Source organism: Drosophila miranda, chromosome 2, assembly GCF_003369915.1.
Source record: "Drosophila miranda strain MSH22 chromosome 2, D.miranda_PacBio2.1, whole genome shotgun sequence".
In the NCBI taxonomy this organism is placed as follows: domain Eukaryota; kingdom Metazoa; phylum Arthropoda; class Insecta; order Diptera; family Drosophilidae; genus Drosophila; species Drosophila miranda.
Genome location: NC_046675.1, coordinates 15,306,003 through 15,331,819, shown reverse-complemented (window position 1 = coordinate 15,331,819; position 25,817 = coordinate 15,306,003). Strand labels below are relative to the sequence as shown.

General features: G+C 48.5%; 2 protein-coding genes and 1 long non-coding RNA gene across 10 annotated transcripts; 2 read left to right on the top strand and 1 right to left on the bottom strand.

Annotated features, from left to right (window-relative positions):
- The first annotated feature begins 977 nt into the window (after window positions 1-977).
- LOC108154976 (phenylalanine--tRNA ligase beta subunit) lies at window positions 978-3,216 on the top strand. Its single transcript, XM_017285496.2, has 5 exons — window positions 978-1,144; window positions 1,217-1,272; window positions 1,327-1,484; window positions 1,551-2,896; window positions 2,962-3,216. Exons 1-5 carry the CDS (start codon window positions 1,087-1,089, stop codon window positions 3,111-3,113), a joined length of 1,770 nt encoding a protein of 589 aa, XP_017140985.1. The 5' UTR covers window positions 978-1,086; the 3' UTR covers window positions 3,114-3,216.
- Window positions 3,217-4,033: 817 nt separating this feature from the next.
- On the bottom strand, window positions 4,034-24,566 carry LOC108154977 (ankyrin repeat and KH domain-containing protein mask). Of its 8 annotated transcripts, none has more exons than XM_033389441.1 (18): window positions 24,464-24,566; window positions 21,948-23,401; window positions 19,279-19,317; window positions 18,702-18,837; window positions 18,392-18,635; window positions 18,119-18,290; window positions 17,400-17,699; window positions 15,161-17,180; window positions 14,991-15,094; window positions 14,708-14,923; window positions 13,220-14,633; window positions 13,067-13,155; window positions 12,722-13,006; window positions 12,088-12,654; window positions 11,714-12,023; window positions 6,377-11,649; window positions 6,132-6,311; window positions 4,034-6,069 (listed from the first exon to the last, which is right to left on the bottom strand). In XM_033389441.1, exons 2-18 carry the CDS (start codon window positions 23,346-23,348, stop codon window positions 6,031-6,033), a joined length of 12,789 nt encoding a protein of 4,262 aa, XP_033245332.1. In that variant the 5' UTR covers window positions 23,349-23,401; window positions 24,464-24,566; the 3' UTR covers window positions 4,034-6,030. The 8 variants fall into 8 exon arrangements, with proteins under 8 accessions (XP_033245332.1, XP_033245335.1, XP_033245334.1 ...); XM_033389444.1 differs by having other exon boundaries at window positions 12,722-12,985; XM_033389443.1 differs by having other exon boundaries at window positions 18,119-18,287.
- A 209-nt stretch (window positions 24,567-24,775) lies between these two features.
- Window positions 24,776-25,240, top strand: LOC117187229. Its single transcript, XR_004471985.1, has 2 exons — window positions 24,776-24,943; window positions 25,098-25,240. It is a non-coding gene; the product is annotated as an uncharacterized LOC117187229 (long non-coding RNA).
- Window positions 25,241-25,817: the final 577 nt, after the last annotated feature.

Genomic DNA, 25,817 nt, shown 5'->3' with positions numbered 1-25,817 from the left:
TTGTTTCAGCAATTATATAAAATTATCTGGGCAAAAATAAGAGATCTATATAGCTGGGAATATTCGACGGAAGATAGACTAACCAAGAATTAGTCGTCATAACCGGTTCAGAACAATGAGTCCCATTCCATGCACACATACCCTGGGGGAAATGGATGTTATAGAATTGTGAATATGTTTGTCATCCCAGGCAAAAACAATTTATTTCTAAAATATTTTAATATTATTCAATATTATTTATTATACTATTTTTAATATTTCAACGATATTTTGAAGCTTATTGTCTTCTTGTAGGGACCAAGAATAGGTATCAGGATCGAGATATATATACAAAACACTCATCACATACATGAATATGTCTAAAAAATGTCAATTTGAGAAAAGGTCTTTATTAGTTACGTTTTATCTTCATATCAATATTTATACTTTCATATAAAATTAACAAAATAGGGTACAGAAAGGCATATACTACGGCTTACACGCAATATAGCGACTCTTTTTTTGTTGAACTTTTTCGTTTAAACCTTTTTTACAATAAATACAATAAAAGCAAAGATTAAAAACTATCCAATCTTGTAGAAAATTTATTCATCAATGGGATAAAACTATGTGGGCATTGCTGAGAGATTTAGTTAGTCAGAATTATTCAATGGAATATCAAAATTGAGCAATTTCCTTTTTCGTTTGTTTTGATTGACCAATTTCGCTACTTGTTTTTTGTTTGACTTATTTCGCTAAAACCTCTTTTTACGCAAAATGCAATAAAAGCAAGTATTAAAAATACACCAGTTAAATAGAAAATTGATTCATCAATCGTATAAAATTATGATGGCATGGCTAAATGTTCTATATAGCTAGTAATATTCGACGGAATATCAAAAACGAGAAATATGTAAAATAGAACTTGAATTCGTCAGTATATTTACGGTATATTTTGAAAATGAGGCGGTATGTCGAACGGTATATCGGTTTTATCGATAAATCCGCGGTCACACTGGTCCTAACCCGGCGCCCGTACTTTTTTACAATTTTACAACAATTATCGGAATTAAAGAACCTTTTGGACCATTAAGTTAGTTTGACAGCATGCCAACCATTGGGGTAAAACGTGATCTGCTCTTCGAGGCGCTCGGCAAGAAGTACAGTGAGTTTGAACAGTCCACGTGTAATCACGTTTTCACTTGAAGAGAGATCTAATGTTTAACCCCTTCCGCAGCCGATGATGAATTTCAAGAGCTGTGCTTTTCCTTCGGCCTGGAGCTGGATGAAGTGGTAAGTGGAATAGCAATAATGCCGACATTGTAACAAATTGTATCATCCGATTAGACCACGGAGAAGCAAATGCTGACCAAAGAGCAGGGCGATGTGGCGGCAGCGGCGGATGCCAGCGAGGAAGTCATCTACAGGATAGATATTCCAGCCAATCGTTACGATTTGCTGTGTCTGGAGGGCCTAGTCACGGGTCTTTTGGTATTCCAGGGCAAGTAAGTAGCAGTATACTACAGCTGTAGTACAACCGTGGAATATATAAAATCACTATGTATTTGCAGAGTCAAGCCACCGAAGTTTGAGTTTGTAGCTCCTGCCCAGCGCCAGGTGCTGAAGATTGACCCTTCAACGGCACAGATTCGTCCACATGCTGTGGCCGCTGTGCTGCGCAACGTAACCTTCACGCAAGAGGCCTATACCAGCTTCATTGATCTGCAGGACAAGCTGCACCAAAACATATGCCGCAAACGAACCCTAGTGGCTATTGGCACTCACGATCTCGACACGATCAAGGGACCCTTTAGCTATGAAGCCCTGGCGCCGGAGCAAATCAAATTTGTGCCACTCAACCAAACGCAGGAGCTGAATGGAGCCCAGCTGATGGACTTTTATGCGACGCATGCCCAACTCAAGCAGTATCTGCCCATCATTCGCGATGCGCCAGTTTATCCGGTGATCTATGATGCCAATCGCGTGGTGCTCTCACTGCCGCCCATTATTAATGGCGATCATTCCAAGATCTCGTTGAACACCAAGAATGTATTCATCGAATGCACAGCCACGGATCTGACCAAAGCAAAGGTGGTGCTGGACACCATTGTCTGCCTCTTTTCTGAGCATTGTGCCAAGAAATTCACGGTAGAGCCATGCGATGTGGTGCAGCCCGACGGCAGCATTGTCTCCTACCCAGAGCTTGCCGTGCGAGAGGAGCGGATTTCGGTGAAGCGTGCCAATGCCTACATTGGCATCGATGAGCCCGCTTCCAATCTGGCGGATATGCTGACCAGAATGTACTTAGAGGCACGGGTCGATGGGGAGTCGCTTGTTGTCAAGATTCCACCCACTCGACACGATGTTATCCATGCCTGCGACGTCTATGAGGATATTGCCATTGCCTTTGGCTACAACAACATCAAGAAATCCCTTCCAGCCTTCATGCAGATAGCCAAACAGTTTCCACTCAACAAGCTCACCGAACAACTGCGCGAACAGGTGGCCCAGGCTGGATTTACCGAGGCGTTGACCTTCACGCTATGCTCTCGGGGGGACATCGGACGCAAGCTAAACAAGTCCATTGAAGCCCTCCCAGCCGTACACATTGGCAATCCCAAGACACTGGAGTTTCAGGTTGTGCGAACCACCCTGCTGCCAGGTCTCCTCAAGACATTGGTGGCCAATCGCAAGATGCCGCTGCCCCTGAAGCTCTTCGAGATTAGCGACGCTGTTGTAGCCGATGAGAAGACGGAGGTTGGTGCCCGCAACGAGCGTCGATTGTGTGCTGTGAACTGCAACAAAACCGCCGGTTTTGAGGTGGTTCATGGTCTCTTGGATCGTGTCATGCAACTGCTCTCTGTGCCCTGGAAGACGGCCAGTGTCGACAAGGGCTACTACCTGGAATCGACGGAAGGTGAGCAAGAGATCAACAACTAGAGGAAAATGATTTACATTTCTTGTTTGTTTCCCTTTTTGCAGATGCCAGCTATTTCCCTGGTCGTTGCGCCAATGTGATGTACGACAAAGTGGTCATCGGCAAGATTGGAGTTCTCCATCCCACAGTGCTGCATGCTTTCGACTTAACGACACCTTGTTCGGTTGTAGAGTTCACCATTGAACCTTTTGTCTGAATTTCCTTATACCCATTGTCTAAACAATGATTTACCCGTATAAAATGTTAAACATTTTGTAAAAGTTCACAAATAAATTATCGAAAAATATGAAACTATGAAAGGATGTGTCGAAATGGAGTCCAAAGAATTTACGAATTAGCTCAAAGATTTAAAGGTTTGATTTTTAGGAAAGGACCATTACGTTGATGATTACTGAGATATTTAAAAAGATAAAGCTAGAAATAACTTCTCTAATAAATTTCGACCATCATCCTAAGAAGTGATGCAGAATATTAAAAACAACCAATCGTTTTTGTTTTTATTTATGCTGTTTAATGTTCTCTTTTATATTTTTCCTTCAATACAATAATAATAATTATAAGAGTAATAATAATAATCCGTAGTATACTCATATAGTATGGGTGTATTTAATATATGTAGGGTTTTGTTTCTTTTTGTTTTTTGTTTCCTTCAGTGTTTTTTTTTCGGTTTTGCTTTTGCTTTGTTTTGCATACTTCTCTCATATTTGAAGTATATTTATATTATTTTTTAAATTAATAAATCTATTTGAATTCAATTTCTTTCGCTTGAAAAAAATTCTACATTTATTCTTTACTTGTATTCTCTCGCATTGTTTTTTTTTGCGGTTTCTCTCAAGTTGAGGTTGCATCAATATCATCATCGGATGACATTTAAACGGCTGCATGCATATGGTGCTCCTTCAGCTATTTTTTGTTTCTCTTATATTTTGTGTGTTGAATCCTGCTTTTTTTGGGGGCATATATATGTGGTATATGTTGTAAATATATATATATATTTGTTGTATAGCATTTGCGGCTATTTATTTCTCGTATTCGGTTGTATCAAATAACTTAAACGAACGATTTCCATTCTCATTACATTATTTTGCTTGCAGCTAAAACATTGTTTGAAACAAACAAACAAAAAATACGACAAAAAGTGTAGTTTCATGCTCACTTATATTATCCTTTTTTATTCTTCATTCAATTTTTATCATCGTTTTTAAAGTTATATATCGGATCAGTGTGTATTTGTGTGTGTGTGTTTGTGTGTATATATCCATGCGTGGAGGGATTGTTCATGTAACGATCCTCTTCAAAGCATTTGCATTCCGACTCCTTTCCCTAGAAGAATTGTACAAGGAAATTGCCTGCCCGCCCACACATTTCCCAGTGGATGATGCCATCCCGGATCATCCAGGGGAGCGAGGAAAGTAAATTGTTCTTCATCAAGTGTTTTTACATCATTTTTTTCAGTTTCTGTTTTGCTTTCTTTGAAATAAAAATGTTTATGTTTTGTTTTGTGTATTTCGTATGCTATTCGCTAGTGTATATATATATGTATGTATATATAGTATGTACGTCTATGAGCAGTGTTGGAAAAGCATCAAAGATGGCAAGCAAGCGCCGTTACATCGTTTTATCTCGATTTTAGTTTTCTTTTCGTAAATGGAATATTAAATGTTTTCTTTTCTTTTCATTTGTGTTCTCTTACTTAAGTTATTTAAGCAATTTCAATTTCTACTAGCTACATTTTTAGGTGTGTGTTCTTTTGGGATGGTAGTGGTAGTGGTGGTGGTGGTGGCGGTGTCTCGAGCTCAAAACCGACCAAGAAATCATTGATAAACACATAACTGATAAAACCTAACCACAAATCGTTTTTCTGGTTTTTATCTGGAATACTACGAGGAGAGAACACTCCACTCCATGCAGCATTTATGCATCATTTCAAGTATCATTCAAATATAGTATCTGTATATCTGTAACTGTTAGTTAGTGTGTAGTTAATGGTATGTATATGTGGTAAGTAGAAAGTTAAGTAATTTCCATCTTTCGTTTCCGTTTCAGTGTTGTTTTCGTGTTCCGTTATTCAGTTTCCGTTTTCGCTTCGTTTCGTTTGCTTCTTTTAAATGAAGGAGGTTCTTTGAGTGTGTTTTATGGGTGGAGAGAATGTTTGGGGAGATAGAAAAGTGCGCGCCTAAAATGTACAAATTTCGGCATTCATTTGTTGCTTTTATTAATGTTATTAAATATGCATAGATAGATGTATTTATGTATAAGTGTAATATATGTTGTGTGTGTGTGTGTGCTTTAGCTGGCGCTAAAAAAATTCACTTAAATCTTTCATTCATAAGACCGACTTTTCTAAGATAAGCTTAAAATTAAATTGTGGTTTTTGTATGTTTTGGATGTGGGTATGTGTGTTTGAAGCTTTCCAAATATCTTTCTTTCTGGTTTTTTGCGTTTTTGTGTGTGTATTTTCATCATACAAAATGATATAGCCATGGGCTGGGGTTCCGCTAAGCTGTAGGCTAACTTCATGCTTTGTTTCAAAAATGATCAAAATAGCTCGTAAATTAAAAAAATAAATAAAGTATATTGCGCCCATTTTGGGTGCCTTTTTTTGAATAGTATTTTCCTTCTTTTTCATTTATGCACAACGTTTTGTTTTTCTATTTTCTATCTTCTATCTCCTTTTTTCTGCCTGATGATCGTATTACCAAATTGTAGATAACCTGCGAATTTTAATAGTGGCCGGAAGGAAGAAGTAAAAAGAATAATTTGAAATCAAAAACAAATAATAATTAACAAAGCCAAGTTTCAGATCTCGAGTCTTCGTTTGAGTTCTTTGATTGAATTAGGACGTTGTATGATTGATCCGTTGACTGAATGAAGATTTGAAGCAGTGGATCCGCGTGTGGGAAACGTTGGAAATTCAATTTAATATTATCTTGCTTTGCATTTGTTTGAAATATCAGGTAGATGCTGCTGCTCCTGCTGCTACACTGTTGCTGCTGTTGTTACTGTTGTTTCATCCTTTCAATTTTAGGATTGGTTCTCACTCATAGCTGTTCGATTCATTTGGTTGAACGACAGATATCGAAGAGATCCTCCTGCTGAAGATCCCCCAGACATCAGTTCGACCAATTGGTGGTGTAGTTAGTCCAGGGCATCTGTTGGAAATGTTCGATAAGTCTCCTTCCTTTAAGAGAGGATTATCCGCATTGTCACTTACATGTTTATCGTGGTGATCCCACACTTCCATCTTGTCGGGCATGTGAGCCGCAATATCAGCAGCTCCAGGGGCCCCAGCAAAATGCTGGAAGCCATAGGATTGCATCAAGTTGATATGGTGCTGCTGCTGCTGTTGACCCATATTCGGTGGTGCCTGCATGTTGTGGTAATCCATGGGCATCTTTATATAAAAGAAAACCGTCATTAGGGGGATGCCTAGGACCCCAATTTCATCCAACAACTTACATTCATCGGCTCGTGCTGCTGCTGCTGCGGATATGGTCCATTGTTGTAGGGCCTGTATTGCTGCTGCTGCTGTTGTTGTTGCTGCTGCTGTTGTTGTTGCTGCTGCTGCTGTTGCTTCAACCAATTGGGCGGCTGCTGCTGCGATTGGGGTGGAGGCGGCTGCTGTAGACCCGGCGGCTGAGCCTTGGGCTCGTGCGCCCACGGCGGCAGTACATCGTCCATGCTCAGTGCAGAGGCGGCTACATTGAAGTTGTTGAACTTCCAGGAGGCAGCCCGCTCGGTGCCGATTGGTCGCGGCATCTTGCGTATGTCATCGTGGTTGGGTGACATGGCAGAGGGCGAGCCCAGTCCAGCCATGACTCCTCCGTTCTCCAGATGCAGCATATCGCGTCCGGAATACGAGGGATAGTCCAGAGCCCCGCCATACCAGCGCTGTGGCGCAGCGGTGGCCGACGGTCCGCCGGGCTGGCGTGCCGCTCCCGGTGGCTGCCGGATCTGGTTGCCGAACATGTTCGACTGCTGGCCAGCACCTTGATTGATTGGTGGCTGATTCATGCCTCCACCGCCGACGCTGGGTGACTGCTGCTGCTGCTGCTTATTGCCCTGTGTGAAGACGGAGGCGCGTGGATTAAGCCGCAGCATGTTGTTGCTGTCCACAATGTAGTGCGACGCCGAGGGATCCATGGGATAGTTGAGCGGCTGCTGCTGTTGCTGTTGTTGTTGCTGCTGCTGCTGCTGCGACGCACCCACCTTGTCGTAGATAAGTCTCTGCAGATTCTGCTGCTGGCGATCGATCATGGCTGCAGCGGCCGCAGCTGCAGCGGCTGCTGCTGCACTGCTTCCACCAGCATTCGAGCCAATGGCCCCGAAATTGATTCCACTCGTAGCGGGCGGCGCTTCCGGTGCAGAGATCTGCATGGGGACGTGTCTCTGGATGGGAACCGTGCCCGGCGGCGGCTTGATTACTCCCGGTGAGTGCGCGGCACCAGCTGCCGCCTCGCCATTAATCGAGGGTCCAACGCTCGTGGGATTTCCCTCGCCGGCTGTCACCAACGGCGACCTGGCTGGCGCTGTTGATGGCGCTCCACTGGTGATTATGTTTAATGCCTGCTGCACACTCTGCTGCTGTTGCTGTTGTTGCTGCTGCTGATTGTTGTTCTGTCCTTGTCCGGGCTGTGCCTGTGGCTGTTGCTGTTGCTGGACCACATTGCCCACCGGTGGCGAGGTCGAATGATTCGACGAGGCCTTGGAGCTGCCGACGGGAGAGCTCAGTATATTCCTGTTGTAGCCAGGCGCCTTGGAGGCATCAGCCTGCGGCAGGCCATCCCCCACAGCGCCACCGGCTGTTCCTTGATCTAGTTTCCCCCATTGGGAGGTCTGGTAGTCGCTGAACAAAGAATAGGCACTCGAGAGCTTGGCAGCCAGCTGTGCACTGAAGCTATCGCTTGCTGTGTTGGCGGCCATCAGATCGGCCATCAGCATGTTGGTGTTGATCACCAGATTCTGTTGGGATGCTGCCGCCTGTGCCTGTTGCTGTTGTGGTGACTGCTGCTGCTGCCCCTGCTGCTGTGGGTGTTGCTGTAGCAGTCCAGGACCTGCAGAAGGCTGAGGTGCTGTTGCCTGGGATTGCTGCTGCTGCTGTTGTTGCTGCTGCTGTGTGGGGGAGCCGATTCTCTTGTTTGGCGGGGCAATGGGTTTCACATTGCTGCTGGTGCTGGTGCTGCTGCTGTTGGCTGTGGTTCCAACCGTTCCAGCGGCCGCCACTGCCGCGGCGGCATTCACCGCCGCCACATCTGCCACGTTGAAGGTGCCAATTGGTCCAGCCAATATGTTGCTGGTTGCGGCGCTTCCCAGCTGCGAAACGTTTGCTCCTGTGGCGCCGGTTACGGGTTTTCCACGACCAAAGGGTGCCACCACACCACTGCTACGTCCGCCAGTGGATGCAATGACCGAACCCGCTGCAGCCGACGCTCCAGTGTCCACCTTCTTGGGTGATGAATGAGCGGCAATGGCCGCTGCCTTGGCAAAGTTTTGGGCCGTCAGCGTGGACGACGGCTTGCCCGCAGCAGCAGAGGTAGCTCCAGAGGAGCTGCTGCTGTTTTTCTGTGTGCCTGGCAGCGATTTGGCCGAGGAGCTCTCCTTGCTGCTCTTTAAGAGAACACCATTGGAGGAGGTACCTCCTCCTCCTCCCCGACTGGAGGTCGCCTGCTGTCCCGCATATCCGCCCCGGCCGTTCTGTCCGCGAGAGCCAGAGGTCGAGAGCGAGGTGGAAGCCTTGCTGCCGCCGCCATTCGCTTTGGCGGATGACGAGACCCGTCCACTTTGTGCCTTCGATGACGGCTGCTGTGGCTTGTGTGCATTGCTGTAGGCGGCGCCCGTCGCTGTGGTGGAGCTGGCCGATGAGCTGGACGACGTGGATGTGGTGGATGCCGCCGAGGAGAAGGTACTGGCCGAGGGGGCTGCCGAAACACCGGCAGCCGTACGATTATCCCAAGTGCCGACTGTCATGGGGGCTGCTGCTGCCGCGCCTGCGGAGGCGGCCGCCTTGATGCTGCTGTTGATGCGCGGCAACATTTGCAGGATGTCCACATCGGGATCCTTGATCAGGGCCAGGATGAGCATGTGCGCCTGCTTTGTGGCATCCGTCAATCCCTTGATCGTAATGCATCGCTCCGACTGGTTCTTCCCCTGCTTCTCCACCTCGATATGGGCCCCGGTGGTGGCGCGTATGGCATTGATGTTGCTTCCGCCGCGGCCAATCACACGGGAAATGGCATTGACCGGCACCTGCACCTTCTTGCAGGTCATCTCGGGGGCTATCGATGTCGTTATGGTTGTCAGGGAGCCTACACTTGTCGAGCTGTTGGCCAGATGCAGATGATGGGCACCACCATGCAGGCTGGTGGCCGAACTGGCGGCCGTCACCGTCACTGGGGCACCACCACCACCTCCTGCCACCTGCTGTGTGCTGCTCTTGCGGACCACTTCCTTCCAGCCGTCGACTTCGCTGCGCTTTACGCTGGGGTTCAGGCTGGCACCGACACTATATGTCAATGGCTTTGTGGCACTCTCTTTGCGGTTGCTGCTCGCTATATTGGTGGATGATTCGCTGCTCTGCAGTTTGGGGGCAGCGGCGCTGCTTGTGGATTGCTGTTGCTTTGTTGCCGTCTGTTGGGCCGTTGACTCCTTGGGCGCGAGGTTCTCCTTCTCGCGCTTGTTGTTAGCGGAGGAACTGCTGTTGCTGCTGGTCTCCTTCTTCTTCAGGGGAAGCTCCTCTTTCTTGGAAACCTCCACCTGACGCTTCACTGGAGCTGCTTGGACTGGCGTAGCCTGGGCCGGAGTCTGAGTTTGAACCTGTACCGGAGTAGGCGGCAGCCTAACACTCTCGATGATCGGATGTTTCTTCAAGAGGCTGCTCTTGAATACGGTTGCGGGTGCTGCTGCTGCTGCCGATGCAGGTGTGGCAGAGGCAGGAGGCGCGGCGGTCAGAGAAGTAGCTGCAGCAGCTGGAGCTGTGGCTGTGGCAGGCGTTGATGATTCAACAGCCGACGCCGACGCCGACACTGTAGTGCTCTTGCTCTTTGGCTGCTTCTTGCTTTTCTTCACCAGTTGGCTGTTGCTGGCTTCGGCCTTAGATGCTGCTGCTGTTTGACCGGCCGTGGTTGTTCTGGTGGCCGTGGTCTTGGTGTCGCCGCTCGAACATGATCCCTGATCAATGCCAGAGTCACCCTCCTCACGTGCCCCTGAGCCACCGCCGGCTCCTGTCCGTTCGGCTCCGACCTCTTCATCGTCGTCATCCTTGTCGGAATCATCATCCTTGTCACTGGCATCATCGTCATCGCCCTGCTGGTCACCGCCACCACCGCGACCGCCCTGCTGCTGTCGGCGCTTCTCCTCCTTCTTCTCCATCTTCTTTTTCTTCTTGCGCTCGCGCCGCCGGGCGGCGGCTGCCTTGCGGCTCTCCTCGCGGGTGCGCTCCAGATCGAGTTCTTCGAGCAGAATCGAGGCATTCTTGTTGGCCTTGACGGCCTGGGCCTCCTTGGCACTGCGCAGGATCTTCATGCAGTCGTAGCACTTGTCGATCAGCTCCTTGTCACTGATGGTGCCAATGAAGCGTATCATCTCCTGGTCCGAGGGGAACTGCGACACATACTGCACCATCCATTTGACGATCTTGGTGTGGCCCTTGCGGAAGGCGGCCATCAGGCAGGACACCCTTCGGTTATCCTGCGAATCAATGTCCGCATTGTGATCGTACAAGAGCTCCACGACACTCAGGTGACCCCCGTGGGCAGCCAGCCATAGGGGGGAGTTACCCTTCTTGTTCTTCACCTCCACACTGGCCCCACGCGACAGCAGGAGCTCCACAAACTTCTGATGGCCCTTGTCGGCGGCGATGGTGAGGGCCGTGTCCCTGGACGTGGGCACCGGCGCTGCATTCACGTCCGCTCCCTTGTCGAGCAGCACGCGTCCCACCTCAATGTATCCACCGGAGGCGGCTTCCATCAGAGGCGTCAATCCGGTCTTTGCCCGATGCTCCACATTGGCCCGGCGATCGAGCAGCAGGCTGACGACCTCGTGCCGGCCCTGGAAGCAGGCCAGCGTTAGGGCCGTATTGCGATTTGTCTCGATTTGAGCATTTATATCGGAGCCCTGGTCGAGCAGCAGCTTAACCGCCGCCGTGTGGCCATTCATGGCGGCCAGCATGAGCGGGGAGATGCCCAGCTTGCTGCCGGTGCGCGAGTTGATCTCTGCCGCATTGTTGAGCAGCATCTTGATGATATTCACATATCCCCCGCTAGCTGCTAGACTGAGCGGCGTGTAATCGGAGACATTGCGATGCTCCTTGTTGGCCCCGACACTGAGCAGCAGTTCGACGACCTCGTACCGTCCGCCCGAGCAGGCGAGCGACAGCGGCGTGTCCTTGGTGCGCTCCGACTGGGCCTCCAGCTCGGCGCTATGCTTCAGCAGTATGTCCACGACCTTCTCGTGGCCAGCGGTGGCGGCCAAGATGAGCGGTGTGAATCCCTTCTTGTCCCGATGCTCGATATTCGCACCGCGATTGATCAACAGCTCGGCCAACTCCTCGTGACCGCCGGCACAGGCGAGTGTGAGGGCTGTGTCATGGTTCGACTCGGTCTCCGAATCAATCTCAATCGTTTTATCAACGCTCGCTGTGGCTGCAGCAGCCACAGCCAGTTGATTCTGCAGCTGCGCCTGCTGTTGGGCGGCCGCGGCCGCTGCTGTCGGTTGTTGATGCTGATTGGTATTCACTGTACGGAGATTATATTTCATATTAAGTAGCGGAAAAAAAAACCGAATCCGTGAAAAACCCACCTTGACTGCCTGCTGGCGTTTGACGGAAGGTTGAGCAGCGTCGATCCTTGCGCGATTGCTTGTCAATGGCCTTCTTTGCAATGCCTCCTGGCATCGACTTGCCTCCAGTGCTGGGTGTCGGTGTGGGCGTGGCCATGGGCCAAATGGAGAGCTCATTCTGCGGTTGTCCGGGCTGCAGTTGTTGTTGCTGTTGCTGTTGCTGCTGCTGCAGCTGTTGTTGCTGCTGGGGCGGTTGCAGGGCAAACTGGGCATACTGGCCAACGGCGGATTGGGGTACCATAACCGAGGCAGGATGCGTCTGCGTTCCAACCTTTCAACCAAGGAACATCAATGATAAGTATGGAAACGTAATTGGATCAATAGAAAGCGCTTACCTGATGCTGGACACAGGTGGGCGCCTGCATGTTCGGGGGCTGGTGCAGATGCACCTGCTCTTGCAAATTAAAGTGCTTCTGCTTGGGTGGCAGTGCCTGCTGGCCAGCCGGAGTTGTTGTCTGCCTCTGCAGCAGCAGTTCCTGGGCAACCTGCTCCAGTTCAGTCCGGGTGGGGGGACGCTGTCCGGCTGCCCGATGCTGCTGCTGTTGCTGCTGCTGGAAGAGATGCGCCTGCTGCTCGACATGCAACTGATGATCGCCAGCCTCCTGAGACATGTTTGGTGGCAACTGGAAGAGCAGCTGCACGGGCGGTGCATTCTTGTCGCCGCTCTCCACGTTGTAGACAAAGTTGGGGGCCGGTTGCTGCTGGTGCTGCTGCTGGGCAGCCACCGCCTTGATGATGCGCGCATTCGAGTACTGCTGCAGCTGTTGCTTCAGTTCGGGATCAGCCTCCAAGGCGAGCTGTTGCTGCTGGTGGAACTCCGCGGCGGCGGCCGGATGTAGCTGCTGCTGTTGCTGATCGTCCGTGGCAAAGGGTAGCAGGGACAAAGGAGTCTGCTGGTGTTGCTAACGATACCAGACACATATATAGATATCCTATCTGCATCGATATATAGCTAAGAGGAATGCTTACCTGCATGTGCATATGCTCCTCGGCCTCCAGTATATTCTGTTGCATTGGATAATCCAATACAACAAGATTCGCCTGACACTGTGCAGCAGCCGCATCCTGGGGCATTCCATCCCCAGAGCGTACCACACCCACAAGCTGACCATCCTGGCCCGTTGTCCACTTGCCCGACGACGACGACGGCCATTGGCCCGCGAATCTACCCTTGCACATCTGATTCAGGCTGAATTCGGCCAACTCGGGGTAGTTCAAGCTGCTGGCCAGCTCCTGTTCCGATTGCAAAATAGACTAAATCAAGTAACATTCAGTTGAAGGAGAGCTGCACACAAAAATCAACCCAAAATGTACCTGGAATAAGTCATCCATTTCCCCATCGTTGGCAAACTGCTCCAGACCCGAGTATAGATCACTGGCCACCCCAGCGCATCCTTCATCATCTGGAAAAAACATCACAAATTCTCATTAAATCGAGAACTAAAACTGAGAATCCTTTTTAACTACCGCAATGCTGCTGCTGGTCGCCATCTGCTCCATGCTGATGCTGATGGTGCAGCTGGTGATGGTGCTGTTGCTTCTGGTGCTGGTGGTGCTGATGCTGCTGGTGCTGCTGATGCTGGTGGGCTGCTGCGGCTGCCGCCCTGGCCTGTGCGGCTGCTGTGGCTGCTGCCAATTGCTGGTGCAGCAGACTGTTAAATGCCGCATTGTTGGCGGCGGCCGCCTTGAGATTGCTAATCTGTGGCAGGATATGGACCAGCTCCGAGTTGGTCATATCTTGACGGAAATCGCACAGCGTCTGGTGGAAGATCTCTGGTTTGGTTATAATCAGATTCTCCAGTCGTGTGGCCATTTTCCGTTGCTTTAGTGGCAATGAACCGGAGGAGGCAGCAGCGCCACCGCGGCTGCTCTTCGAATTGTTGTTGTTGTTGTTAATATTATTATTATTGATATTTCCAGTGTTTTCATTGACGGGCACATCCAGAAAGAACTCATCATCGTCTTTGTCCTCGTCCTCCTCATCGGCAGGGCCCTCATCATCATCAATATAATCAACATCGCCATCTGCATCCCCATCTGGATCCATATCCACATCATCATCAACATCATCATCATCTTCTTCGTCGTCGTCGTCGTAGGAGAGCTCAATCTCCCCGCTGTTGCTGTCCTCGGGCTCATCCTCGTCATCCTCCTCCTCATCGCCCTCCACCAAAATGATGCCATCCTCGCGCAACGCTTCAGCCAAATCCATCGGCTCTGGCGGCATCGTATTCTCATCGCCCATAGCATCGTCCTCATCACTGTATTGATCTGTACTGATGTCATCTTCATCCTTGTGTCCTGCTGCCACAGCAGCGGCCGCTGCTGCTGCTGAACAAAGTGTGGCTAGATTCTTCATTTCGGGACGCTGCGGGTCCTCGTCCTGGTGCTGATGATGATGGTGGTGGTGGTGGTGCTGCTGCTGCTCGGATGATGATTGCGGCGGCGACATGGTCGTCTCCTCCATCTCAGGCGGCGTTTCGGTGGGTGACTTTGGCTGATCGCCAAAGAAATTGTGCACTCCCACCATGTGCCAGCCGTCCTTGAAGAAGTTCAACGGTGGCGCAGTCATGGCCAATTCATTCCTGCCCCGCGATCCATTCACAGCTGTCTCCAGCAGACCACGAAAGTCCTCCATGGCTGTCTTTCGCTGCATGGCCACATCCATGGTTGCTCCTCCTGGATGCTGCTGCTGCTGCTGCTGAGTTGGTTGCTCCTGTTCGGAATAGTTGCCGCTGCCGTTGCCGTTGCCACCTCCTGTGGGCGAGGCCAGCGGTGAGGCCGGGGAATTGGTGTAGAGATTCGGATTAGTTGCGACGGCTGCTGCTGCAGCGGCTGCATTGTCCAAGACCCTACGCTGGTGATGCAACTGCAGATGTTGCTGCAAACGAGAAACAGTTGGATGTCAGAAATATTCGATCTCGACGAGATATTCCCCATTAGACGACAGCTCACCAAATTGTTGTAGATGGACACCATTTGATTCTGCTGGAGATTGGGGAGCGCATGCTGGGCTGCCACTGCTGCGGCGGCTGCTGCTGCGGCTGCTGCTGCCGCTGCGGCGGCTGCCTGCTTTCGGTTGTTCTTGTTGGTGGCCTTGACCTTTGGCCTATCGCTAATGGCTGTGCTCTGGAGAACATCCGAAATCTGTGTAATGGGTCCACCAGGTCGCTAAAAAAACGTCACAACAAAATGGTTAATCCTATAGTCCAGTAATCCGTAATTTTGTAGTCCTTACCGGTGGATATATGGGATGCGAACAGGATGTCACGCTACTGTTGTCCATTGCCGGCGTCTGCGTTGTCGTCTGTGCGGGCTGCTGCTGATTGTTTTCGGCTCCACCTTTGCAAACGGAAAAACCAAATGTCACGAATCCCCTAAAATCTTGCTAAATTGTGTGTGACATACCTTTCACAGGCAACTGTTCGTTGGTGTCACTACCGCCTTCTCCTGGAGGGAGCTCCCCCTTTTTGAGGTCCGGCATGAAGCCCCGTCGTCGCTGCAAACGTGGATCCTCGCCCGTGCATGAGAACTGCGGCTGCTGTGATTTGCCGTCTTCTCCCAGTGGCTGGGAGCGCACCTGCTCGTTCAGATGATCCAACGGACACTCGATGATGCCCAGCACTTCGTTCTTGAGCGGACGATTCCTGCCGGGCAGCGCCCCCTTCAACTTCGACTGGGCATGCAGTTGTAGCTGGTGCTGCTGCTGTTGCTGCTGTTGTTGCTGCTGTTCCCCGTGTTGCTGCTGCATATGCAGCACAGGTTGTTGGCAAATCGTGTGGAACAGCACAGGCGGCGCTGGCGGTGCCTTCTGTGGAGGCTGCAGCGAATTTATGTGCTCCATATCCAGATCGAAATGCTTGCACGGCACAAGCTGCTGATTCTGCCCTGCCGCTGGCTGCTGTTGCTGCTGCTGCTGTTGTTGCTGCTGCTCAAAGCCTGGCTGTAGATGAAATAGTCGCGATTTCGCAATGAGTCCCTCCTGTTGCTGGGCTCCCAGAGTAGTTAGATCAATACCACCGACGCCACCAGAGACCCCACCGTATTCCTCGGCTCCTGCTTCGCTTCCAGTGGCACTGGCAGCGGCTGCTGCCGTCAATTGCAGTTCGCCAGCGTCCAAAAAGTCGCCGGTGCCAAGGGCAACAATGTTCGAACCATTGCCGGTAGCATTGAACTGCTGCTGGTGGAATAGCTGCTGATTGGAGGCTCGAGCCGCCTCCGACAGCTCGTGGAGGCCGGGCGGGGCATTGAGCTGTTGTAGCTGGTGTTGCAGCTGCTGCTGGAGGATCTTCTGCTGCTGCAATCGCATCTGATTCGTGCCCGCAGCGGCGGCAGCTGCGGCGGCAGCGGCTGCAGCAGCGGCCGCGGCCTGGGCCTGGCCAGCGCTTGAGGCCGCCGCTAGCTCAGTGGGCGCGATGTTGGGATACCGGAAGAGCAGCTCCACGACACGCGTGTGCCCACCCTTGGAGGCCTCGATCAGCATGGTGCTGTTGTCCTTCAGCTTATGGAAGGGATCGGCATTGTTCTTGAGCAGCAGCTCCACCACCGACTGATGGCCGCCGGCACAGGCCAGCGAGAGCGGTGTGTGATCATTGCTGGTCGTCTGTTTGTTGACATTAGCGCCCTTCTGTATGAGGAACTTGACGGTGCAGAGATGACCCGCCCGGCAGGCCTTCATCAGGGGCGTCCGTCCGCCCTCGGACTCGTGCTCCAACTCGCCACCGTACGACAGGAGCACGCCGGCCGCATCGGTGTGTCCATTCTCGCAGGCATGAGTGAGCGCCGTGTCGCCCGTCTGCGTCTCGGCATGCACATTGGCCTTGTTCTTCAGCAGGAATCGCACCAGATCCGTGTGCCCCTCCTGTGAAGCCTCCATCAGGGGCGTTGATGCGCCCAGCTCCAGGTTGGCGCCTTCTTTGATGAGGAATGCCGCGACCTCGCTGAACCCTCCGCAACAGGCCAGAGTTAGAGCCGTTTCCTGTGTCTCCTCGGTGGTGGCATTGATATTCGCGCCCTTGCTAAGCAGCAGAGCAACCATTTCCTCATGCCCCTCCCGGGCCGCCTCCATAAGCGGCGTATAGCCCTCATCGTTAACCTCCTCAATGTTGGCCCCACGCTCTATCAACAGCGTGGCCAACTCCACATGACCGCCACAGGCGGCCAGTGTTAGGGGCGACTCAAACGAATCGGTTGGCATATTCACCTGGGCCCCAGAGTCGAGAAGCAGTCGCGCCACCTCAACATGGCCGTCCATCGATGCCTCCATCAGGGCTGTATGCATTTCATCGGTTTTATGCTCCTGATCGGCACCGGCTTGCAGCAGGAAACGCACCATATCCAGGTGGCCCTTGTAGCAGGCCAGGGTGAGGGCACTCTCCTTGAACTCGTTTGAGTGGGTGTTAATACCGGCTCCATGGTCCAGTAGCACCTACAGGGAGGATCAAGGGATAATATTTCGATTAGCACATGCAAACACGTGCAAGTTATTGCCACATCTTCGGACCACTTTTTGCATCAGATAAGATCAAAATAAATCACAGAGCAGACAAATCAGTAACTCGATTAATGTCTCTTCCTCTCAAATCTCGGATTATAATCACTTTAAATGTAATCGAAAAACTATATTTATGGCGATTGAACGACTCACCTTTGCTACTTCCACGTGGCCTGCTGATGCCGCTTCCATGAGCGGCGTATGTCCGTTTTCGTTCTGCTCCTCCACATTTGCGCCATGCTTCAAGAGTACCCTGACAACCTCCACCTGACCGCCTGCGCAAGCAAACATCAGTGGTGTATTTCCGGTGGCACAATGGGCGTTCACATCGGCGTTGTGGCTGAGCAGCAGGTTGACAATGTCCAAATGACCGGCTGAGGCGGCTTCCATTAGAGGTGTTGAGTCCTTTTGGCCTTTGTCCTCCACTTGCGCGGCGGACATAGCCAAAAGTACCTACAAGAAGACACATACACACATACGCATCATATACATGTTCGTTTCACTTCCACGGAATATGGTGGCGACGTTTGAATTGATTGATCTACTAAACAAATCTCGCGTTTCTATTAATTTGTGGCAGATAGTGTGGTTTGTTTGGGTTAGCAAAACGATGCAGTTTTTTTTTATTGTATTTTTCAATATGCAGAACAATTTTGGTTGCGTGCTAGCTTCTTCTTCGAGTAGGTATCGATAGAATCGACACGAGACGCGTCCCAGTGAAGCGTTGCCACACAGCGAAAAGAGTCGCGATGACAGACATTTTTCGGTGCAGTTGGTAGCCCTCCTACACACACAACTACAGTAATCAGCTGATTTCGCATTCTTCAATTTTGGGCCTTTTTTGTTAAATAATTCTGGCGGGTTGTACATACCTGTGCCAATTCATAGTAGCCCGCAGAGCAGGCCATTGATAGCAGGGACTCGCCGTCGTCGGTGGAGGCGGCAGCATCGTTAAGATTCACATTTCCCTTGCAAAGCAGTCGCTTCACCGTGTTCACGTCGTTGTCCGTGCAGGCGGCGACAAGGGAGCGGGAGAAACCACTGCTGCAACAACGGATACGGGAAGACAAGGAAAGCGGGTTAAGTACATTGTCCATGGCGTTAAGATTAACGATTAATTAAGATTAATTCATCAATTTACTAACTTCTTGTCGCGCGGGCTGTTGGCACATCGCATCTTGGTCAGCGCCTGCTTAGTCTCATCGATGGCGTGGGTGGCGTGTCGCAGGACGGGAGCTTTCTCATTGGCCGCAGCCTCGAGCAGGGCGGTGAGATTACTCGAGCGCTTGTTGTTCGCATCCAGGAGGAAGGGACTCACTTCTGGCGCATCCTCCTCCTCGTCTTCGTCATCGATTTCCTCATCATCTGCATCGTTATCTTGCAGGACATCTACAAAGAGGGGCCAAAGGGTAAAATTAAAGTAAAAGAGATGCAATATCTTTTGAAGTTAAGTACCAATCTCTTCCTCATCCTCCTCATCGTCTCCATCGGACTCCTCCGAATCCTCCGACTCTTCCTCCGTCTCATCCTCATCCTCGCGCACCTCTCCTTCGTGGGGGCAACTATCTGGATCAGACTCGGGTATATCATCCTAGAAACAAACGGCGAAAATATATTTGTTAAACGTTAATTCAATTCGATAAACGGACAGTAAACGTAACGGATTAGGCGGGAAAAGTCTAGAGCTGGGGGGTAAGGGGTTGGAGTTATATAAATACGATAGAAGTTTTATACATATTAATAAAGCTTTTTATTTGATCAGTAGAGCGCACATTCTTGTTGTCTAAGGCCAGAAAAAAAGTGGTGTTGGATTTATCTATGAGTGGAGGTGTTATAGGGGGTTAAGTACCGATTGAAATTAATATTGTGAAGCACCAATCGTTGGATTAGTAGAGAACTAATTTGAAATTTTAGAGACAATAGTTGGTCGTAGAGCGCTTCGATTTATGCGCGTATCTTTCTGGAGAGCAGGATCAAGACTCGGGATCGGGTGCGGGTTGTGGCAATTGTATATCGCGAAACTGAAACTTACCAGGAGATCTGGCCTTAAACACAAGAATGCCAATAGGATCTACAAATAAAGAGAAACGAAAGAAACGTACATAAATAATAAAAATTAACACGGTCTAAGGGGAGAAGCAGGGTAGGAAGCAAGCGGCGTGAAAAGACGGAGCAGAGTCCGGATGGAGGCGAAAAGTTCGGCACAGCTTAAATCGTGCAGCGGAATTTTTACGTGATTTAAAGATTGTAATAGAAAGTCCATTGTTGTTCTTGCACTCCGCCTCATCACTTTGGCAATATTGAGCAAAATTTTAGCCATCAAACTGGGTTTGTTATCGGATGGAAAGGCAAAAGGAACACAAATTTACTGAACTTTTGTATAATTATTTCGTTTAGCCGATAGTAACAAATGTGACAACAAATTCTTCGAATAACTGTAAGGGGAAAAACTATCGCAGCGGCGTTACCGGACCGCCAGACCGCAGAGGGCAGCATGTGCATGCCCAGATATATTTCAGTCGAGATATCGATAACCAGCAATGCGAAAAGTACTAGCAGGAAACAACAACAATCATTCCTTTATTGTTGTCTCTTTCTTGACTAGTTCTTGATGTTCTCCTCGTTTCCCCAGCTGGACCCCGACTTTCATGCTTACTATCAAATAACAAATTCCTAATACTTTTTCTTTGGAATTTGAAACAGAGGGGCCTGAGTCAGCTCCAAATGCAGCTTTTACATCGATTTAAATATTGCACGCACTCACGCACACACACACAGACACAAGGAGGGAGAGCCACGTATGGTCCACAAGTGTGTGTGCGGGTGTTACGCCCACGCCTTAAACTATTGAACTAAAATAAAGAATTCCCTAAATTTTCATATCGTTTTAACACGCGGCCAAGTTTTGGGCTATGCTCAACCTTTCATGAGTGAAGAGCAGATAAAAAGAACATAACCAAGTAGCGCAGCAGCCCCAGCGACGAAGAGAAAGACGAAACAGCAAAGCAAACAACAAAAATTCAACATCATGAACGAGTTCAACAGCAGCAGCCAGCCCGCAGACCGTTCGTTTGTTCTCGTTACATGGGCGTGTGTGTTGTGCGCCATGCACTGGTGTGTGTACCAGTGCCAGTGTGTGTGTGAAAAAGAAAATGAACCATCAAAATGTTTGCACGCCACACAAAATAATTTAAGAAACGAAAAAAAAGACGAATAAAACTTGTCTCCTAAAATGCCATTAAATAAATTTTTCGAAAATTCGCTAAAGTTCATTACTCTCTCTCTTTTTCGACATACGTTTTCTACCATCATTATTATTATTACTTTTATTTATTATTGTTATTTTTGAGTATTTGTCTCCTCGCACTTTTGCGCATTTTCTCTTCACACACGATTTCACCTCCGCTGCAACAACAAAAAATAGCAGCTAGAAAGAAACAGCAGCGGCTACGCTGAGCCGTCCGGTGTTGCCGGACCTTCTGTGGATATCTTTGTCACGCTGCTGCTGCTCAGAGAATTCGCGAAGGCAACCGAAAAACAATTATATGCATATGTATGCGTGTACCGACGTATGCATTGTATGTATATTTTTTGGATCAATTGATTCGTGGAGGAGGCAGGGGATGGGAAGGTCTCGAACTCTTGGGTCAATTATGTTGGATGGTGGATTATTGGACGAAATGAGAGGTCGGCGGTACAGATCTGATCTGGCTAATGACCTTTGATTTATCGAATGGCAAACATGAAAGCGTTTTTCGCGAGAAACGAAAAACAGGCTGCTAGACAAAGAAGTACGTGTGCAGTCATTCACACATACACTCGCCCCGAAAGCAAACAGCTGATAAATCATTCACCAACACCAAGGCGAGAGAGGAAAGGGCTTGCTTGTACACACTCACACACGCGACAGATGAAAAATTCTCAGCGTGTTTTATATGATCATTGCATATGGCAATAATTACCCGAATATGTGTTCTTGTGTGTGTGCGTGTACGCAATCAATTCAATGGAAGGTATTTCTCCACATCGCTGCGGTGCTGCTGCAAGCCTGATAAAACAGACGGCGAAGTGGCGCCCACCCACACAAAGAGAATGCAAATATGTATATTATAACATTGAAATTAGTTAGAAAACATTTGCGGCACTGCTTTTTTCAACGAAACACAACGCAACTACTTTCTCGTCCAAGCAGCTGTGATAACGCTAACGCTGATTATGTGTGTTGTGGATTCGTCAGGTAGGAAAATGCGGTCGTTGGATTGCTTGTCCGCAGTTTTATTTTCACATTTCTTCTTCTTTCGGGTGCGATGTTTTAATCTAGTGTGACCTAAGACCTTCGAATGACAACATGTAGACATTCACCCCAACTTGATGATGACCTGGGTATCATTTTTCTATGTACGACTTACAGAGAAATCGTAATACAGATGAATTTCCACGTTCCTCAAACATTTTGCGATACTTTTGCGTTTTTAGGATTTGGAAATGCAGTAAATCAGTTCTTTTTAAAAGGTGTACATAATCTTTAAGGACAGACATTTCTCTAGGGTACAGAAACCCATAGTAATTGGGGGCAAGTTTTCTATGCCTAAGGTATTTTATGACCTACTAAGCCTCTGTGATGGAAACTACCAACGAGGAGCACTAAAAATCCAGGGTATACAAGAATTCACAATAATCTAAGGTCCAAAAGGCACTCACCTCTGAGACAGACTCCTCTTCGGACTCCGACAGATCTGTGGTGACGGGCTGGGGATAGAACTCGGTATCGGTGTCCGTATCGGGTGTTATTATGTTCTGCAACGCCGATGAAATGGCATTCACAATTCCCACCGAAGAGGAGAGCGACGAGGCGTTCGAGGACATGGACGACGAGGCAGATCGGTTTGAAGCGGACGCAGAGGCTGAGGCAGCGGCGGCGGCATCTTTTAGCTTTTGCTTCAGCACCGCAGCCGCATTGGCCACATCGACGGAAGGATTGAGGGCCATGCTCAATGCCCCGGCGGCGGTAGCAGCGCCAGCGTTGCTATCGACGGCAGCGGCGGCGGCTCCCATCAGCAAAGTGGTTGCGGCGAATTTTAAATGCGCTGAATCCTTGCTTCCAGGCAGTCCGGCGGCATTGTTGTTGTTGGCGGGCGAGGCTGCGTTCTGCTGCTGCTGCTGCATAGCCACGTGTCGCCTGAGGGCGTCTACTGTGGCTCGCGTCTTCTTCGAGCTGCTGCTGCTGCTGCTGGACGTGGTTGCGTTGGCGTTGGCATTGGCATTGGCTGTTGCTGCGGCAGCCGGCGTTGGTCCGGGCGCTGAGGCAACGGCAGCACGAAACTTGGCTGCACTACCGGCGGCAGTTACAGATAAGGCGGCATTCCCATTCCCACTCCCGCTGCTGCTTGTGGCACAGCTGCCGGCATTCGTTGTTGTTGTGGTTGTTGAGGTGGCCGTCGCTGATGCGGGCGAGGGCGTGGGCGTGCTGCTGCTGCTTGTTGTACCGGACATTATTTTGCTGTTGTTGTTAGTATTGGCAGTGGCTGAATTGTTATTGTTAACTTTAAGTCTGCCTGCTGTTGTGGCACTGACTGAGGCACCACCGGTTGTGGCTGATGTCGTCTTCTTCAGTTGACTCAGCTCTGCCAAAAAACTGGAAGAGGGTGCCTTGGAGGTGGTGGCGCTGCTGGTTGTAGCTGGTGCTGCTGCTGCTGGTATGTTTTTCACTCCTCCCGACAGATTCTCATGCTTTGCTATCTTCCTGGCACTGCCACTGCCACTGCCGGCCTTGCTGTTGCTGGCTAGTATTGCAGCGGCTATGGAGTTTCTTGCCGTGGAGATGCGTGGCAAGTTATGGTTAAACTGTCTATTAGGCTTTTGGTTATTGTTGTTGCTTGTTGTTGTTGGGGTTGTTTTGCTGGTGGCAGGAGATGCAGCTGTGGCTGTGGCGACTGTTGATGTGCTCCTGCTGCTGTTGTTGTTGTTGGTGTTGGTGTTGGTCACTGCTGTTGCTGTTGCTGCAGCTGCAGCTGTATTTGTGGTTGATTTTTTATTCAAATACGCCGATGAGGAGCGCACATTCAAATCATCGCAATCATGATTTTTCGCATCATTATTCATTTTACTCTTTCGTTAAAGTTGGGTCTCTCTCTCTTATGCTTGATTCGTGCGTCCTTTTTTGGGGGTTATTGAAAAATTTTTTCTTTAAATTTTGTGTTTTGTAAAAATTTTATAGGATCCAAATTACATGAACAAATTTGACATTTTGTTGCAGTGTTTCCCAAAGCCGAGGCAACCGAACGAAAATAGAATCCTGGGTTACAGGACTCATATGAAACACTGTAACAAAATGCAAAAATGTTGACTACTCTTAACGATTTTTTCAGTTTTATTGATTTTTTTTTAATTGTTAGGAATTGGAGGATATATATAAATATATACACATACGTGTATATACAATGGAAGGGGAACATGCACACACACAGCCGCAAAAACTCACACGCGCACACACACGGCACGGGGGTCGTCTGTAGCGGTATGGCAACGCTACGCATTCTTTCACTTCTTTGCCATTGCACACTCATTCGTATATTCATTCGTATTTTAATTCTTCCAATTCCCATTCCCACCGATCTGATTCACATTTTTGTACATTAAAAATCGCCCGAGAGTGGAGAACGAAACATGAATGATACCCGCACGGTGAAATGATAAAGGAAATCACTTTTATTTTCTTTTCACATCGTTTTCCTCTATTTGCGGAGCAATCGATGCGCAATTAGGACTTCGGAGACGAGCGAGCAACGTGCTCCACTATTTATATAATCGCTTTGGGGGCACAACAAAACGGCCAATCGATTGTTGCATTTTGCTCGATTAATAATTTGTTGTGTGCAGGAAATTGCAGCATTTTATTTATAAAACTTTTCGAGCAGTTTCGACTTCGCCCGAACGGAGGAAAAAATCACTTTTCGACTTTGGCGTATGCGTTTCGCTTGGTCGATATCCTCGTCTCGCTTGCGCGCACGAAATGCCTTGACGCGGCCACTCGGACCGATGTTGTTATCTCGCTTCGACGCGCAGACGAGGGCAAAAAATAGAGACTAAGGGAAAATTTTTCTTGTGCCACTATTCCACTCATTTTCACTAGTTAAATGCGGTCCCAGCGCTTATAAGCTATCACATTGTGTAAAGCACTCGGTCGCCATCACTTTAACAATATTCGCGCGAATTACCGTCTCAAATTAATAGCAAATTAATCAATTTTCCAGCAGTGTTAAATTCTCTGTCTATCATCAGAGTTGTTTCGGATCGCCATATTATTCCCGGATATTAGGTTGCCACTTGGTGTTAGGAGCCGAGAGAGGTTGTACAAACCTAAGTAATATACCAATATATACCGTCTCATTTTCAAAATAAATATATCGATGATAAATCGAGCCACTGGATAACAAAACTATTATCCTCTTTTTATAGTTTATCATGTCCTCTTTACTCAAAAAACACCGCACGATATCTTTCACGTGCACTGGGCTAAAATTCTTAGATTCAAATTTTTCGGTGGAATATTTAAAAACTTGCTTGGTCTACAATGGGTTAAGCGTTCTCTGTCCATGATCGGAAATCGCATTCCATGATTTTGATATTACAAGCTAATTTGATTGTGCCTAAAATAAGGTTAATAAAACGTAAATAAGTAAGAAATTTAACTTAAGGTAAGTGAGTACGGAATGCCACGTAATTTCTTATATGTTGCTGGTATTTGAAGACTTGTTGCTTGTGAGTCGGTGTATGGACATTTGTCCATACATTTACTATTAAAATACTGTTTTCCAAGCTGCTTTTAAAATAATAACATAATTTTCACAGATTGACATGTTTTACATATCTATGCATTTGATCGGTTTTCTGTACATATATCGCGATTCCTATATCTCTATAGTACATTAATGGTTAGCTTTCTGTATGAAGAAATCAAAAATATTTCCTCAATCCTATAATATCCTTTTTCCCAGGGTATACAAAATATAGCCCATGTTGCGGGACGTGTTTGCTCGTTTTCTAGGTATTCATGCCCATAAAAATTGAATTTTGACGCAAATTTTGTGATGGAATGTGACTCATTGCAGCTACCGATTCATAACCGATTCAAAGAGAGCGAAAATAGGGCCTTGACCGATTTGAAGAGAGCAAAAAGAGCCGAGTGGTGCGCGCCAAATATAAATTGTTTCAAAGTGAATGCGCGACAAGGATTTAAAGGCAATCCATTGGAATAGGTTATGCAAGGAAGCACGTTTTGAGAAGGCGAAAATATACGAAAATTTTTTAAATATACCTTCAACTCAATTTCGACGTCAAAAGGTGTCGAAAAGTATATAATATACCGTAAATGGTCACAATGATCATCAGAGCTGTTTCGGATCGCCATATTATTCCCGGATATTAGGTTGCCACTTGGTGTTAGGAGCCGAGAGAGGTTGTACAAACCTAAGTAATATACCAATATATACCGTCTCATTTTCAAAATAAATATATCGATGATAAATCGAGCCACTGGATAACAAAACTATTATCCTCTTTTTATAGTTT